Below are 18,178 nucleotides of genomic sequence, written 5' to 3'. Positions count from 1 at the left end.
GTCAATCGGAAAAAAAAAAAAAAAAAAAAAAAAAAAAAGTACAGTCTCTTTACCAAACATAAGAAGTTCTATTTCCTTTTCAGCACTGACTGAGCTTGCGCATTCCTTACATTTCTTTTCCAGAAACATTCTCAGGGGAACAAAAAGGAAGGGCATCTTTAACCCTGTAGACCACAATCCCCAACTGTGCCCTGGGGGGTACGTATCAGCGCATTTCTGTGGATTTCACTGAATTCCCCGAGGGCGCTGAATCCCAAGGGCCAGGGGAGGACAGGCCATCAAGTTGCCATCTAATCACTCCTCTTAACATCCATGACCTTGACCTAAACATGAGCTCCTGACCCCACTCCTGGGGCAGGAAGCTGCCCACCCCAGACCCAGAGACCACCCTGAGGAGGGTCCAAAGCCTGGGGGCTGACACCCGATCCTGATCTCAGACCAGGGGTTCAGGCATTTTCCAAGGGCTGAATCTGGGGTTGGGGTGTGTGGCCACAGCATGTAGCCACCTTAGGGTAAGGCCAAGGTTCCTCCCATGGTGGGTGGGGAGCTTGTTTATTTAAGCCCATCCTGGCTCAGGAGACCTACCAGGGGAAGTGGGGGGATGCCTGATCCACCCCAAAGGGAGTCAGGTCAAGCCTGGCCGGTGGACGGGACTACACCCTAAATGTCACCCAACCCCAGACCTGCTGTCGCCCTGTGAGGTCCCCAGGCACACCGATCCCAGAGCCATCTGCACCCAGGCGAGCACACAGCCAGGTCAGAGGCCTGGGCTGAAACGATGCCACAAGAGTGAAATGACAGCAAGCATTTTAACTTTCTTTGGAAGGCTGGTGGCAGTTCTAAGGGCAGAAGAGCAGCAGATTCAAAGTGCACGTGTGTGTGTGTGTGTGTGTGTGTGTGTGTGTGTGTGTGCACGCACCGACTGCAGACGATGCCTGTTTGTAAACAACAAACACCTGCAGGCTGGCCTTTTTTTATACCAAAGGGTATCTGCAAAGGAAGATGAATTCTCAGAGCAGCAGCCACAGAGGCCAAAAGCCGAGGAGCTGGGCCCTGGCGGCTCCAGGTCCGTCCACGTGCCTGGTGTGGGAGCTGGGAGGGCAAGTCAGCTTCCTTAGTCTCACCAGCTGCAGGCTGTTTGGGTAAAAGGTGGAGCGAGAAGGGAATGCTGAAACTATGATCAAAGCATGGTCTGGAATTACTAGGACGCTCCCAAGACCCAGGTGATGGAGAGAGCAAGTGAGGAGGGTGGGCCTTTGGATTCACCTCTGCTTCCCCTGGACCCTCAGCCCTTAACATGATAGGAAAAGAAAAACAAGTGTTTTACATCCTCAGGGACAGAAGCAGGAGGGTAGACAGGGCCAGAGATGAGATGTCCAGGGCGCCGGACGCTGGAGGAGAGCCCAGGCGGCTGGCACCTGAGGGGCAGCAGGGAGGAGCTCAGATGGGGGAGGGGCGGCCCCCACCAGGCACCCAACTCAGGACTGCAGGCCTCCAAATGGGCTGCACCACAGCCTATGAACTACCTGAAGGTCGGCAGCCAGGCAGGACCCCACTCAGAGGGAGACCTCTAGCAAGAGAGACAGAGCTCAGGGAAGGGTGGGGGAGCCAGAGCAGAGAGGCCGCCTTCAGGGGCTCCGGGGGCAGGGGCTCTGGGGGCAGGGGCTCCGGGGGTAGGAGCTCCAGGACCAGGAGGTGGGGTGGAGGGCTCTGTGGATCGGATCGCGCTCCAGAGAGGCCCGCAGAGCTCAGGGCAGGCACTTCCAGACTGGAACCACCCAGCGTAATTAACGGTGGAAAGGACGCACAAGATTCGTCCTGAAATGTCTGAGCTTCAGGGACAGGGAGAACATCTTTTAAAAGCTTCCAGAAGGGAAAAGCAGTCACAAAGAAAAACCAGCAAGCGCTAGACTGTCCTGCAGCAGCACCAGGACTAGAGGATAATGAGCAACGCCTACAAAATGGCTAAACGGAAACCACTTCTGATCTAGAATTCCACCCCAAGCCAAACCACAGGAGTAAAATGTCCAACAAGGGCTCGAAAATTTATTTCCTGGGCACGTCTTTTCTCAAGAAGCTACCAGAAGACGTGCTGGATAGAAAATGGAGATTAAAAAAAGGAAGAAGGGGCTCAGGGGGCGAGATGATCCAACACCTGAAACAGACACCAGGACCCGGCATCAGGGAGACATGCGGGGCTGCAGCCGTGCAGCCCACACAGCATGGGCGGAGAGGGTTAGGGCTCTGGGGGAACCATTCAGGCAGCAGCAGGGCCAGGCAGTGGAGGCAGAAGACGACGCAAATAAAAACATAAAGGCAATCACTGCCTCCAGGAGAAGCAACAACTCATCTTAGAAAGGAAATCCAATAACACATCACATGGCTTCCTGTGAAGAATGCCGGCATCTTACAAGCCTAGAGCAGGCCTGGCAGGAGGGGTGAACGCATGTGCTGTTACCTCTCACTGCAAGAAGCCAGTGGGCAGCTCCCAAAACTGAAAAATGAAGAAGTGGTCACCAACGCTTGTTCTTTAGAAGCTCCTCCACCTCCTCCTCACCTTGGGGAGCCAGCAGGGGTGAAAAGGACACAGCCCTTGAAGGAGGTGGACCCAGACCTGGGCTGTGGCATCAGAGCCCCCGCTGACCCTCCCCACCAGGTTAGCCTACAGCCCTCACATGGGAAAGACTCAACTGAACAGGAGGAAGGACAAAAGTTTCCACCACGGACCCCCAGCCACAAACACAGGTCCAAATCTACTGCTTTGGAAATTCTTTTTACAACCCGTCCCCTCAAACTATTTTCAATCCCAAACCATGAGAAGTAACTTTCAGAAGTTTTTAAAAAAATACCTTGAAAATAGTATTTTCTAAACAAGTTTTTAAAGCACTGTGACCAGTGACACATTTCAGAAGAGCACCTCAGTGGGCACCCAGGGTTCCTACCTTGCCACCTTCTTGCTGGAGAGCTGCTTCGATGGACTGCAGAAATCAAAACAAACAGGAAAACGGTGTCAGAGAACAGACAGGGAGGATGGAGAGGAAGCAGGAAACTCAGGCGAAAGAGATATGGGGCGGGGGCGTGTCCGCAGGCATGCAGCACCCGCTCCCGAGGCCAGCTCCATGCACGGAAAGGCTCGCTCAGCAAAACATTCAGGGGCACGGGGACAATCTCAGGGGCCTGTCACCTGGTCCCAGCCCTCAAGGAAGTTTCAGATGGTGTCACAACCGGGCCTCGGTTCAGGGGCTGGCCCCAGCGCCTGGACCCACAGGTGGCCATGCTGGGTTCGAGCCATCGGCCAATGGCACGTCCCAAGTGATTTTGGAGCCACACTGCCCTCCAAAGCCTCGGCCGTCAGAGGCTCCACACAAGGCGTGACACGGGCCCGTGTGTACAGGAAAGCTCTGTTGTCGGTTTTAACTCTGGCACTGACATTTCAACCTCTACCAGCCCAGCTGCGCAGAGACTCGCAAAGCTTTCCTGCTGCCGTTTCAGGACAGGAAAGTCAGCCCCATGTCGCCTGCCTGACGTGATCACCTGCAGTGGCAAAAGGGCCAAGCTTACCGTACCCCTTGTTTGCTTCCCAATTTAACTGCTAAACTATTAGCTTCAACCTATGAGAACAAGAATAGCGTCACGGCCAGACAGACACACACCCATCAGTTACTGTGACCCCCTCAGGCTGGGGCAAGAAACCCTGTCTGGGGAGACACGCTGTTCCCATCACCAGCAGCTGTACCCATTACCAACGCACTGCCTCTCCGCTCTGGGCTCGTCCTGCCTACCAGCTCCTGGACCCTGTGATGCTGCGTCGGCAGAGGGTGCTGGACAGGGACCCAGGAAAGGGCCTGCTTCCAGGTGCCCCTGCTGCCTGGGCAGCACCACGGTTTGAACTTGGGCCCTGATCCCCACACTCCCGAATCCCACCTGGGCGGCTGCACCTGACACCTCCCAGGCAGTTCCGTGGTGGAAGTCCCTCTGGTGAGACCCCTCCCAGCGAACAGCGTTCCTGGCAGCCAGAGGGCAGACTTCTGCAAGTTTTAGAAGGTGCGGCTACGCCCTCTGCAGCCGGTGGCGTGAGCCGCTGCTCCTCCCTCAGAGCTGCTGCCCTGTCTCCTCCTGAGCTCTCCTCCCAGCCAATGCCACATTAATCCAATCCCCAGTTACAATGGTCACTCTCTATTAAACTTTCCTATTCAAGTTACTGTGTGGTCCCCTCTTCTGACTGGGCCCTGACTGATGCTGTACATTTGAACACAAGTCTAATTTCATCCTGGAGCAACAGGAAAGGACAGACCACTGTCCAGTGTGCTGTCCCACTTCAGGGGCTGGCATCACTTGCACCTCTGGGTAAAGCAGACGTCTCAGTTTCTACAAAATGAACCGTTTTACAGAGGCTCCCAGGTATGTGGAAAATACGTATGTTCTGAGGTTCACTGGGTAGAAATTATATCAGACGTCAAAGCTGCTGTCTGAATATGGTTTGGACTAAATCACCTTTCACCAACCACAAAGCATGACCAAATACGTTTATTTTGAGGCAATTCCATGGAAACCAATGGGTAAGATTCACATCTCCTTAAGTGAGTGTGTAGGGGAAAGTTCCTGACTGATTATAACGAGGGTTCTGATGGCATGTTAACCCCCTTGTTAGTGCCTGTCTTAGGGAACAGGTGGCTGAAACTGGATGTGAGACCCCCTGGACTTGCTGGCTGGACTCGGCCACGTCCCAGTCTGTTCTCTGCCCCACAAAGCCTAGCAGAGGCAACTGTGGCCACCCTGGGGCAGGTCTTCAATGTGGGAAAAGATCACTTCCACATCAAGTACCTTCGGAGGGTGAGAGCTGAGATACGGACGGGGAAGGCAGGTCCCTGCTCGGGAAGGACAAATGACCATCCCCGCCAGGCTGAGCGGCCATCCTGGAGCGCTGAGCACGGGGCTGAACACGAGGGGTAAAGGGAGGCTGGCAGGTCTCTGGAATCCCTGGTCTCCCTAGAAGCTCCTCAAAGAGCACCTCCAGTTCTCCTCAGCGCTGCTGGCACCCCCAGCTCCCCTCTGAAGCTGCCGATCGGCCCTATCCCTCACCTGACCAGGTGCTGGCTGGACCCCGGCCCAAGCTCTGAGCTACACAAGTGCAGGAGGAAGGGCTGAACCAGCACCAGGACACTACTGGCTGTCGGTCGCAGGGCCCACCAGGCAGACTGAGCGGCCGAGGCCAAGCCCCAAGGGCAGACGGCAGGCCCAGGAGGAAGCGTACATGCCAAAACCATTAGGATGGTTCACCTTCCATGCAACTCCCACCAGTCCAAGGCCCCTGCCTCCAGGAAGTTGCATGGGAGCCCACAGCACTGGTCGGCACGTCCCACCCCTTCCTTGCTGCCCACATGAGAACGCCTGGCAGTCCCTCACTCCCTCCGCTGGGCTGGGGCTGTGGGGTGCGCCACACGAGGGCCCATCTCTCCTCCACACAAGCTAATCAGCAATCTGCCTAACGGACATGTCAGCATGTGCAAACCACCCAAAATGCTTCCTGCAGCTGGAGCCTGTGAGGCTGTGAGGAGCCAGGTGCCTCCTCCTGGGACTCTGACTGGGGGTGGGTACAGGGGGCGGAGAGGGAACCAGGAGATGAGGAGAGGGAGAAGCGAAGAGCAGCAGGCATGCTGGGCCCAGCGGCCCGTTCCGGGGACAGAGCAGCCAGTGACTCTGCCGCTGACGGAGGCTGCACAGCCTCCCAGAGACCAGCTCAGGGCAGGGCTCACCCCGATTCAAACTGACGCCCCCGAAAGCTGCTCACAAGTCTGCACTGAAGACCTACTCTCACTTTAGATTTCCCAGTGCTACTTCTTGTGACTCCCAACTTCAAACATCTTTCAGTAAAACGGAGAAAGCACATCTTTCTAAAAGCAGACTTTCTCCCACATGCTGGCTGTCTTCAGGCAGGGCAGAGGCAGGGGACTGGACCGTGGCATGCACACAGGGCACCAGATCAGGAACAGCACATGCAGGGCAGGGGCCGGAGAAGAGTCCGCTGTCCGCACGTCTGCCCAGCCTCTGGAGGAAGCCCCCGGAGTGGGCCAGGCATAGGGAGTGGCACCTGGGCCAGGGCAGTGGGGGCGGCTGCGGGCAGGCGGAGTCTGCCTCCCCCGGGACAGAGAGCAGGCCAGGCACCGCATAGGTTACCTATTCTTTTCAAGATCGTTCAGGCGAGCAGAAAGATCCTCAAGGCGGTTGATTTGTTTGTGGCACTGGCTACAGTAAAACTCAAAAGCCTCATCTGTGAGGATGCTGTGCAGCTTGGCGGCAAGTGGGTCAGCGCTGGAGGGACGAGAGGTGTGGCTTCAGGAGAGAGCAAGGATCGGGTGGCTGGACAGGGTGAGCTGTCAGGCGGATGCCGCGGAGGCCTCTGTCACCCTCAGCACCACCTCCGGGACCTGCAACACCCGGCGCAGCGGCTGGGGGCACCTTCCTGGTCAGGCTCTCAGAAGACACAGGCGCAGCCCCGCGGCTCGTTGTAAAAGAAGAACCCTGCTTTGCCAAGAAGTAAATGACTGGACACACTGCATCCTCCTTTGTCAGAAACACATCAGCGCGAGAGCAACGCACACGGCCAGGGGGCATCTTACTTTCTGTTCTGTAACCCTGTCAGTAACTGTCTAAGAACCACCAGAACCAAGAACTATGGGTAGATGACTTTCGTAACTCATAATTCCGTTAGCCGTGCCACGACCTAATCTCAGTGGGCTTTCAGGGCAGTGGTAACGGCAGCCACGTCTTGTGGACATTAGGACCCCAGGCTACAGAAAAGTTAAAGTGAGACATCAATCGTAGCGCAGAAGTAACCCTGCGGACATGGGATGAGGGACGGACACACGGAACAAATGGAGAGATCACCAAAATGGGGAGACACACGCCCCGCAGGGCCACAGCCTGGCCCTCGGGGCAGCACCACTTGGAGCACGTCAGGCAGCCCTGCTGGCTTGGCCCCCGCCCAGGCCCTTGGCCTCTGCTGTTAGCACAGCTGGAGAATTTCCAGAACTGGGGGCAGAAGGGAGAGGTAACTAACATGTGCAGGCTGTCCAACCAGGCCAGGGTCTCCCCGAGGGGCTGGCACATTCCCTGACCTGGATACAGGGTGGGTGCTTTCTCCCAGGGCCTCCTGCAGCCCGAAGAGGCAGGAGAGCCAGGCAGGAGCCAGCTCCATGAGCGAAGGTCCTGCCCTTTAGATGCCACAGTTGAGTTTATTCAAAGCCAGAATTTTCCAGAGAGTTTGGGGATGTCAGGTGATTATAAGAAAATGAATCCGAACAGCCATTTGTGATGTTAAACCTCCCTCAGAGGCCAGTCGAAGGGCACAAACTTTCAGCAAGAGGAATAAGGTCCGAGGACACTACAGATGATAACACCGTACAATCAGACCTTGGAGATACTGCGGGTTCACCTGCAGCCCGTCGCAATAAAGTGAGTATTGCAATAAAGTGAGTTATGCGAAGTTTTTGGTTTCCAGTGCATGTAAAAGTTAAGTTTACACTGTACCGTAGTCCAATAAATGTGTAAAAGTATCACATCTAAAAAAACAACGTAGGGAATTCCCTGGTGGTTAGGACTCTGCGCTTCCACTGCAGGGGACGTGAGTTCGCCCTATGGTCAGGGAACTAAGATCCCGCAAGCCACACGGCACAGCCAAAAAATTAAAATATTAAAAATTGAAAAAGGAAAGAGAAAACCCATGTGCATGCATACCTTAACTAAAAAATACTTTATTCCTGAAAAATGCTCACCAGCATCTAGGCCTTCAGGGAGCTGTAATCCTTTTTTTTTTCCTAAGTAGAAGGCTGCTCCCTGTTGGGGAAAGGAGCTCCTTCTATTTTTTTTTTAAATTTATTTATTTATTTTTGGCTGCATTGGGTCTTTGTTGCTGTGCGTGGGCTTTCTCTAGTTGTGGTGGCTTCTCTTGTTGCAGAGCACGGGCTCTAGGCACACAGGCTTCAGTAGTTGTGGCTCGTGGGCTCTAGAGCGCAGGCTCAGTAGTTGTGGCACACGGGCTTAGTTGCTCCGCGGCATGTGGGATCTTCCCGGACCAGGGCTTGAACCCGTGTCCCCTGCACTGGCAGGCGGATTCTTAACCACTGTGCCACCAGGGAAGCCCTGTAATCCTTTTGCAACCGTCACGTCAAGGATTGCTGATCACAGATTCCCACAACAAACAATTATAATGAGAGTCTGAAATATTGTTAGAATTACCATAACGTGACACAGAGACACGGTGCAAGCAATGGCTTTGGAAAAATGATGCAGGGCATCCACAGGCCTTCAGTGAGTAAAAAACACAAAGGGAAGTGCAGGACGAGGTCCACCTGCACAGCAAGACTGAGACTGCTGAGCAGGGTGTCAACACTCACACACACACACTCACACACACTCTCTCACACACACACTCTCTCACACACACACTCACACACTCTCACACACACAGCCTCCCTCAAGCTCAATGCAAAACACAATGTGATCCACAAACAGCACTGTGAAACCCGTAAAGCCGAGTTTCCCAACCCCAGCTCTGTGCCCTGGGACTCGGCTGAGGCCCCATAAACGGGGAGTGACTGGGACCATAACCGATGAGAGGAACCACAGCCAACTGTTATCCCGATAGAAATCTTAAAATTTTGACTGTGGCATTGTTCAATTATATTACAGTGAATAAAACAAGTTCTCTGTGAACCAAAAGGAGACCCTCCCCCTTAACAGAACGTGAAGAGACAGGGCCCTGGTGCAGGGCTCTTACCTGGGGGTGAGGAAGACGGGGTCTCTGCAGCCGTGCTCCCCGTTGCAGAGGGTCTCTGGGGACAGCTCCGCCTCACTGCCCTCACCATAGTCCTCGAAATGTTCCTCGCCTCCTATCACCGTGACGACTGACTGGCTGTGCAGGTGGGACCTGCAGAGGCAAACGAGTGTCAGCTGCCGACATGGGCTGTGGGCACCCCAGAGCCGCGGGCATGACCTGAGCCTCCAGCAGAAACGTGCAGTGACCACACGTGTGAGTTCGTGTTCTAACAGCTGCGCTAGGGAAGGTAAATGCACAGGTGAAACTGACTTTAACAATGTACTTCACTTGGCCCAACATACCCAAAATCATCACTTCCAAAACAAGATCTTTATATCATCTATGTCCTTGTGTCATAATAAGCTTTCGAATCTGGTGTTTGCTGCACCCCGGGCACACGGCAGGTGCTCCCCGCCCCGGGGCCGGGCCACCACCTCACCACGGACCCCCCCACCCCCCGAGATCCTGTGAGCAGGCGCAGGAGCTGCCCCCTCAGAGGGGCAGGCCTGGTAGTCAGGAGGGGCCAGTCTCTGTCCGCTGCCCAGACCCACAGTCGCACGACACGCAGCGCAAGCTCCCCGAGGCACCTGACCCCAATGGTCTCGGGACGTCCGACTGCTCTCTGAAGAGCGTGTCCGAGTCTGACTGCCTCCCGCCTGCTACCAGCCCTCACCTTCTCACACAGAGACAGGAAGAAATGATTCCTTCCGACAGACACCATTTCACACTAAGCTGCTTTCTGTTTCTGTAGATGAGCTGCTTCGTGGATCCACGTGCCCAGACCCCGGGAGAGGAAGCTGCCCCTGAAGTGAGAGGGAGCATGCACAGCCTCCATGGGCCGGACGTGGACGCCCGTGGGCGGCGAGGAGCCCAGTGCCTGTCCTCATGTCAGAGGGGATGTGCACTTGGTGCTGGGGACCCGGGGCAGACCACGCAGCCGTCACGCACCGCATCGACAGAAAACGGATGACTTTAGATTATAATCGGCAACCTCGTGGCAATTCAAGATTTTCTCATTTGACACCAACGTGACTTCAACGAATCCTGAGGGCAAGTCACTGCTTAAGCAGCAAAACATCCCAGAGCCTAGAAACTTCCAGAGAAAAACTAAGACCTCATAATGGTTTCCCAGATTTGACACTTCAACTTCGATTACTTGACCCAAATTGAATTTAAAGAACTTAGGGACTTCCCTGGTCGTGCAGTGGTTAAGATTCCACGCTCCCAATACAGGGGGCCCAGGTTCAATCCCTGGTCAGGGAACTAGATCCCACATGCATGCCGCAACTAAGAGTCCACATGCCACAACTAAGGACCCCACGAGCCACAACTAAGGAGCCCGCAAGCCACAACTAAGATCCAGTGCAACCAAATAAATAAATACATATTTAAAGAAATTTAAAAGAACTTACCTATTACCTTAAAAAATACTGATCAGGGGCTTCCCTGGTGGCACAGTGGTTAAGAATCCGCCTGCCAATGCAGGGGACATGGGTTCAAGCCCTGGTCTGGGAAGATCCCACGTGCCGCGGAGCAACTAAGCCCATGCGCCACAACTACTGAGCCTGCACTCTAGAGCCTTTGAGCCACAGCTACTGAAGCCCGTGCGCCTAGGGCCCGTGCTCTGTGACAAGAGAAGCCACTGCGATGAGAAGCCCGCGCACCGCAACAAAGAGCAGCCCCTGCTCACCACAACTAGAGAAAGCCCGCACGCAGCAACGAAGACCCAATGCAGCCAATAAATAAATAAATAAATTCTTTAAAAAAAAAAAAAGTACTGATCAGGAAGCTACAGCAAACGTGGCATCCCCAGCCCCACGTATTCTACCCTCACACCTCCCTCTTTGGTCACTGCAAGCCACTCTGGGCTCCCATCTCCACACGCTGGGCTTGGCCCCTGGTGGCCCTGGAAGGTGTTCCTCCAGTCCCAACAGAGCCCAATGGCCGAACGCGCATGCACGACGCCCCCTTCCCTACCAGACGGTCACCCCACACCGTAGCAATCAAGGAAAGACCCCAATAAATGGAGCAATAAACTATGTTCAAAGACTGCGAGACCCATAGGGACAAGATGTTGGTTCTGTCCAAATAATCTACAGATCCAGCAAAATCCCAACCCAAATCCCAGCAGGTACTTTTTTCCAGAGACTAACAAGCTGAATCTATATAAAATCCACATGGAAATGTGAAGGCCAAAGGTGCCAACGCAGCCTTGTAGAGTGAGGCTGGAGGGTGCACATGGCCGAACGGCAGGACCAGCGGGTGACAAGCCTGGAGCAGAAGGACTGAGCGATGCTGACCTGCACAGGGCACACAGGGCCAAGCAGGGCGTCCAGCACAGCCCATGCACTCGGCCACCTTGTGGGGCAATGAGGAAGGAGGGGGCTTCAAAACCGAGCCTGAGCCAATGGACATTTATACAGGAAAAATGACCCCTGCCTCACACCATGCACAAAAACTCCCTTACGGGGAGATGAAAGAGCTGAAAACAAAGGCAAAACAATAAAGCTGTTAAAGAAAAGCAGAAGTAAACGTCACAGTGATGTGAAGTAAGCAGAGACCTCTGAAGCAGAACACAGACGTGCCAACCACAAAAGACAAACAGATACACTGGACTACAGTAGAATTTAAAACGTTTGTTCTCAGACACCCCAGGGAAGTGAGATGACCTGCAGAGGGGGAAAAAGATGCCTGCAACACACCCGGGACAAAGGAGTCCCCTGAGACAGAGGAAGAGCTCCCACAATTGAAGACAGAGGAAAAGACGGCCCACGGGACCCGGGGAGGCCAGATCCACCCACTGCCTGTATCTGCAGAGGCAGCCAACGCAGAGCTGAGAAGCAGTGCTGGGACCATCGGGCCACAAGCCTGTTTACTATCTGGCCTCTACAGAAAAGCTTTCAGAGTCCTGCAATCAACAAAGGGGCGAAAGCCTGGAACAGGCACCGCACAGGAGAGGGTCTCCACATGGGCAGCCAGTGCAAGAAAGGCACTGCCCCCGTCAGGCACCTGGGAAACCCAAGTGAGGACCACCTGCTCTGCGTGCCCTCAGACAACAGGCGTGAAAAAGCGGAGGATGCCAGGCGCTGCGAGAATGGAGAGCAGCTGGAACCCGCAGGTGGCTGGCAGGCAGGGAACTACCAAACCCCGCCTGTAAGTGTCTGACCTGCAGTAACCCCTACAGAGGAGCCTGTGCCCCAGGTGCGCCCTACGCCACCAAGGAACAAGCCCGGCCACCAAAAGACGTGATTGCTTACAGGCAGCAGCTTTATTCATGAAACCAAAACTGTGAGCAAACCCAATGCCCCAATGCCCACTGACAGGAAATAAAGAAGCTGCGGGCTTCTTAATGGAACACTCAATAATAACCAGAATAAACCACTCACAACGGTGCACACAGACACGGATAAACCTCACAGCCACGATACCAAGTGGGAGAAGCCAGGTGGAGAAAGGATACACACTGTGTGATGACCCTTGAGTGAGGAACAAACCAGGAGCCAGGGTACCAGGGAAGGAGCTGGGGGGGCGGGGGGGCAGGAGGGCTGGCGCCTGGGATAGGCATGCCATCTTCAATTAGGGAGGAAAAACACAAGCTCTGCAGGGGCCAAACAAGAAACAAAACAAAATAAAATAAGCAAAATTCCAGTTTCAAGGCCTCCCGGGGAGCCCAGGGCAGAACCACCAGCCGTCACCTGGGCCCACATGGACCACCTGGCACCTGGCTTCTCTGATCCGGCCCTTCCCCCTCACTGTCCTCAAACGCATGGAGTCAGGGTGACATAAAGATGAAGTCGTTTGAAATGTGTCTCGCCCTGGGTCATAAGAATTGTGATGACAAAATCCAAAAGACCAAGCGAACGTTTTCTCCTAGGATTCCTATCTGTACAGAGGAGCACCTTCTGACGGAGGCTGCACGGTCAGCTGGGCACAGGCTCTTCCCAGGACCGCAGCCCTCCGCAGGCTCACACTCCCCTCTGGATCACCTGACACGAACCCCACCATGAACCCATCTGCCATCGGCCCCGGGCCATGTAGATAGGAACAGACCTGCCCGGGAGCAGCAGCAGGGCGCCGTGGCCGGGCTCCTCCGTGGCGTCCAGGCATTCGGGGGGCACCAGGGTGCCTGTGTCCTCATCCGTGAAGGTCTCACACTCACTGTAGGTGCTCTCAGAGCCCATGTATGCGCTGTCTGTCACCTCGTTGGCCTAGGAGAGAGAGCCAAGAGTCAGTCCCGGGGCCCGGGAAAGGACCCCGTGGAGCGGGAGCTTGCACGTGGGAGATGTCCCTCCTGTACTTCTAAGCAGAAACAGTAGGTTACAAAACACTTCAGTATTTTCAAAAATGAAAAACAGGCACATGTTCAAGAGCAGAAAAAATGACTGGAGGGATTTTTAAACTTAGTTATAGAAATATGCCTAAAATGGACACAAAGTATCCCAACATCACAGGATACATGCCAGAACAGCCCGTTTTGTGGCTTTCCAGCACTGGAATGAATTCTACCCCAGCAACTAACGTTCAACAGTGTAAGACTATGCCTTTTAAAAAGTCCCCATCAATATCTGCTCTGTACGTGCAAGCTATTGCTTTGAAATTCAATTACGTGGTCTAACCTCAAAATACGAATTCATCAATTATTTGACCAATTATGTTTTCTGGTTAAATGTCTACTTTCCCGGACTTCCCTGGTGGCGCAGTGGTTAAGAATCCACCTGCCAATGCAAGGGACGCAGGTTCGATCCCTGGTCCGGGAAGATCCCACATGCCACAGAGCAGCTAAGCCCATGTGCCACAACTACTGAGCCTGCGTTCTAGAGCCCATGGGCCACAGCTACTGAGCCCACATGCCACAACTACTGAAGCCCGTGCGCCTAGAGCCCTCCCGTGCTCTGCAACAAAGAGAAGCCACCGCAATGAAAAGCCCGCACACTGCAACGAGGAGTATAGCCCCTGCTCTCTGCAACTAGAGAAAGCCCGCGTGCAGCAACAAAGACCCAACACAGCCAAAAATAAACTAATTAATTAATTAATTAATTTTAAAAAGGTCTGCTTTCCCACTAAACACATCTTTGTTTTTTTACTCTTGTGGACCCAGTACCGAGCACAGGGCTGGGCGTACAGCAGACAGTAGATATTTGTGGATTGTCCAAATGAACTTAAAACTGAAAAACCATTAAACAGGCCATTTTCAATGTACAATCTCAGCTTTAACTGAAGTGCAACTTCATTGGTTAGGAGAAGTAGCCATCCTTTCATGCTTGAAAGAGTCTGAGGTTAACAATTTGCAAACAAGTAAGAATTCAGAGAAGCAACTGGAGACGGTGCACTTTGTCCTCGGGCTCTGGTGTCACAAGATGGGGGGGGGGCTAGAGGGTCCCTGACGGCTGTCTCCGCACCTGCGCCCGATGGAGACCCAGGGCCCATCCTCGGTCTGCCGTCCAGCAGCCGTGTGACCCCAGCCCGGGCTCTCGAGCATCCGAGCTGTGCTGCCTCATTTGTAGATCAGGGGCTGCAATGCTGATCTCAAGAGGTCGTAACCACTCAAGACTTAGAGATCACACAGGCGGGTGCGAGAACAGAGGCTGAAAGCCGGGGGCTCACGTGTCATAGGTGGTGCAACCCCTGCCTCCTGCACATAGGACAGAATGAAGCAGGGAAGGCACCCGAGGTACCTACTGCACGCATTCCATGCCGCTCCTTATTTCCAAGGGAAAACCTGATATTCCTTGGAATCTCAGGCAACTAAGTAATTCACAAAGAGCGTTCATTTCAAAATCTGAAATCAGGAAATCCCTTCAAGAGGCCTCCACTCTCCTTCTCCTCACCACCAAGCAGGTGGCTCTGGGCTCAGCCTGCAGGTAGGGACACTGTCCGAGCCAGGCAGGCTCCACCATGTGCGAGGCTGGGCCTGCTGCTCCTGGGCCGAGGGACAGCTGCCCGGAGCCCTCCCCTCCCCTCTGTTCGCCCTCGACCCGGAAGCAGGCGCGTCTTGGACTTGGACTGGGGGCCTCAGAGATGGCTTCCTGTAGGGGACAGAACGTGACTCTTGAGGTCAGCGTTTAGACAGCCAACCACCACCACTTCCAGCAGAGGCTCCTCTGGCCAGTGTGGCCCCAGGTCGTCGCAGGCAGCGGGGTGCGCAGAAGCGCCGGCCAGCTCGGTGCCGGGGGAGGCCCGGAGCTCAGGCCTGTTGACCTCACCCGCAGTCATGCTGCTGAGGCCGGGCTGCAGCCGAAACCCTCCCTGGGGCCTGGAGGACGGTTCAGGGTGGAAGTAATTCCTCACAATGCAAGACGAGGCAGATGCCATGCAAACCCGACTGCGCCCACACCTCGCAAGCAGACATGCTCACCTTCCATCTTCATTCCTAAAGTAAGCCCGGCCCCGGGGCACACAGAGCAGCCCCAGGGGCAGGAGGCCCAGAGGCTCCAAGAGGACCCCAGGGCAAGGCCCAGGGAGGGCCAAGGGGACCGGGAGGACGGGGCCAGCTCGTTTCACAGACACTACCCACCTGCTCACCCCCTGAAGTCCAGGCTGTCCTGAATAAATTTCAGCAAGCCAGATAGTTTTCTAGGGCAGGCGGGCGAACACCTGCCTTTTAAGAGGGCAGAAAACTGTCTGTGAGCGTGGTCCACTGGAGGAACACCGAGGGCTCAGAGAGGCACCCCAGCAGCCCCCATGTGCCGCCAGACAGGACCTCGCTTTGCCAGCCCACCGTCTATGCCGCCAGCTTAAAAATGATTACAAATTACACGTTAGGATAAGCTCATGTGGAAATCAAAGTGCACATTAGAAAGCTTGGCTGTGTTTCCTCACCGGTTAACAAACGCTGGGCCAGCGGGTGGGCAAGGAAGCCCGTGCTCACGGCCATCAGTGAGGGGCTCGAGGGCGCCCAGGCCTGCCTGGGGCCCTCGCTGTCTGGTCATGGTCCCTCCCAGGGGAACAAGCTGCCGGGCAGACCGTGGTCGGTGTCCAGCCTCCTCTTACCCTTAGATGCCAGCCTGGCCAGGGCCCAGCTCCTCACACCAGCTCCAGGAAGGGCGCGCTCGTGGAGACAGCCTTTCCATGGAATTGGAGCGCTGGGGACTCTGTCCAGACCGGTCGTCAGCTTCCAGAGGCCTTCTATTTGCCCATCGTGCTGAGGTTCTGCAAAACCTGTGTGTCCACCTGAAGGTACATCACTGTCTCGGAAGGAGTTTAACCCACTCCCAGATATGCTCCATTAAACCTGCTGCTCTAGCTGGCAAGGGGGGCAAAGTTCAGGAAGTGCTTGCTGGGTTTTTCACAGTCAGATCTCCAAACAGAGTGGCTTTTGTTCTTGATTTTCTAACCTTCTGATAAGAGTCTGAACAAAAGACCTATTTCTCCATCATCTTATTAAGGCCAAGAGTTGGAGGAGAAGGGAGGGCCGGAGAAGGCACAGCAGAGACCATGCTTATCGTTCCGCTGGTGCCTGCTCTCTGCGACTTTCCCATCGCCCCTCTAGAAGTTCTGACACGCGCTCGTCCCCACAGGCATCAGGTCCTCTGCCAGTCCGCCCTCCACCTTGCTCAGACTCTCAGACCCGGAACCTTCTTCTCATTCCCAGAACGTCAGCGACAACCCTCATTCACCGCCCCGCCCTTCCCCTTCTCAGAATCACCACTTTCTCCTGGGGAGAAAAGAATCAGAAACTTTCTCCTGGGGAATTCCCTGGATGCCCAGTGGTTAGGACTACGTGCTTTCACTGCCGAGGGCCCAGGTTCAATCCCTAGTCAGGGAACTAAGATCCCACAAGCCATGTGGTGAGCCCAAAACAATTTTTTTAAAATTGAAAAAAATAAAAACTTTCTCCTAGGAGCTCTCCTACAAGCTGGGGCCAAAGGGATGCTCAGTCAAACACCGGAAGTCACGGGTCCCCCAAAGCGTCCCCAGCAGGAAAGGACTCGGGAGCAGCAGTCCACCAAGTGTTACTGCATAGTGCACCCTGACCAGCACCAGTGTGTGCCCAGCCAGAAAATGTTCAACAAAAGGCTTATTTATCTCTGAAGATCGCCAGCAGAGGGTCTCCAGATGTGGTATTGGATATAATACACGTAATCTTCACGCATATTGTTATGGTACTTATTGGGATTACATGATTCAAAAGTTTTTTAAAAAACAGCTTTCTACAAGTTTCTGTATAGCACCTAATTCCACTCCCCTCAAAATTACAACTAAAAACCTTGAAAAGGGGGCTTCCCTGGTGGTACAGTGGTTAAGAATCTGCCTGCGAATGCAGGGGACACGGGTTCGAGCCCTGGTCCGGGAAGCAACTAAGCCCGCGGAGCAACTAAGCCGTGTGCCACAACTACTGAGCCCGCGTGCCTAGAGCCCGTGCCCCACAACGAGAAGCCATCGCAATGAGAAGCCCGTGCACTACAACGAACAGTAGCCCCTGCTCGCTGCAACTAGAGAATGCCCACACGCAGCAACAAAGACCCAACACAGCCAAAAATAATAAATAAAAATAAATACATTTATAATAAATAAATAAATAAATAAAATAAAAACCTTGAAAAGCATAAAAACACACGGAGGAAATTTTTTTTTTTTTTTTTTGCGGTACGTGGGCCTCTCACTGTTGTGGCCTCTCCTGTTGCGGAGCACAGGCTCTGGACGCACAGGCTCAGCGGCCATGGCTCACAGGCCTAGCCGCCCTGCGGCATGTGGGATCCTCCTGGACTGGGGCATGAACCCGTGTCCCCTGCATCGGCAGGCGGACTCTCAACCACTGCGCCACCAGGGAAGCCCCCGGAGGAACTTTTAAGGCCCAATACTGTATGATTCTAACCAGCTCTACGACATTCTGAAAAAGCAAAACGATGGAGACAGTAAAAGATCAGAGGTTGCCAGGTGCTAGTGGGAGGAAGTGACGAATCTGGGGAGCAAAGAGGATTTTTAGGGCAGTGAAACTGCAATGGTAGATACATGTCATGAATTTATCAAAACCCACAGATGGTACACCACCAGGAGTGAACCCTAATGTAAACCATGGCCTTCAGTTAGTTACAATGTATCGACATTGGTTCACCCTTTATAACAAATGGAAGATGTTCACTGCCGGGAAACTGTGTATGTGTGTGGGGTGTAATGGGAACTCTCTATACTGTCTGCTCCATTTTCTGTGGAGCAGAAAACCTAAAACTGCTAAAATGTAAAGTGTGTTAATTCTTTTAAAGCAACCAAAAAACTTAAAAAGAAATATTCCCTCCTTGTTGAAAAAAAAATTAAGATCTAAAAACCTGAGAAGCATTCCTGCTGCATACTCTGAAACGTCAGGTTCCCACCCACGTCCTTGGAAGGTGACAAGCACGAGGTGGGGGATGGCACACCTGA

The 18,178-nt window shown here is 54.0% G+C and overlaps 1 protein-coding gene across 3 annotated transcripts in view; it reads right to left on the bottom strand.

The window, feature by feature from the left end:
* The window catches only part of RAB11FIP3 (RAB11 family interacting protein 3), a 78,752-nt gene that overhangs the window by 9,743 nt on the left and 50,831 nt on the right, over window positions 1-18,178 (bottom strand). The window contains exons 1-5 of one of the 3 annotated variants that reach the window (XM_024759484.1): window positions 15,809-15,974; window positions 12,869-13,026; window positions 8,780-8,929; window positions 6,178-6,312; window positions 2,943-2,978 (exon numbers count right to left, since the gene is read on the bottom strand). In XM_024759484.1, coding sequence (XP_024615252.1) covers window positions 2,943-2,978; window positions 6,178-6,312; window positions 8,780-8,929; window positions 12,869-12,999 — 452 coding nt within the window. In that variant the 5' untranslated portion in view covers window positions 13,000-13,026; window positions 15,809-15,974. Of the gene's footprint in view, window positions 1-2,942; window positions 2,979-6,177; window positions 6,313-8,779; window positions 8,930-12,868; window positions 13,027-15,808; window positions 15,975-18,178 lie in introns of those variants that run through there. The other 2 variants (XM_024759482.1, XM_024759483.1) reach the window with 2 other exon arrangements.

The sequence above is a fragment of the Neophocaena asiaeorientalis genome, unplaced genomic scaffold (genome assembly GCF_003031525.2).
Source record: "Neophocaena asiaeorientalis asiaeorientalis breed wild unplaced genomic scaffold, Neophocaena_asiaeorientalis_V1.1 scaffold254, whole genome shotgun sequence".
Taxonomy (NCBI): Eukaryota; Metazoa; Chordata; class Mammalia; order Artiodactyla; family Phocoenidae; genus Neophocaena; species Neophocaena asiaeorientalis.
The sequence above is the reverse complement of the archived record's forward strand: the minus strand, read 5'-3'. Positions and strand labels throughout refer to the sequence as shown.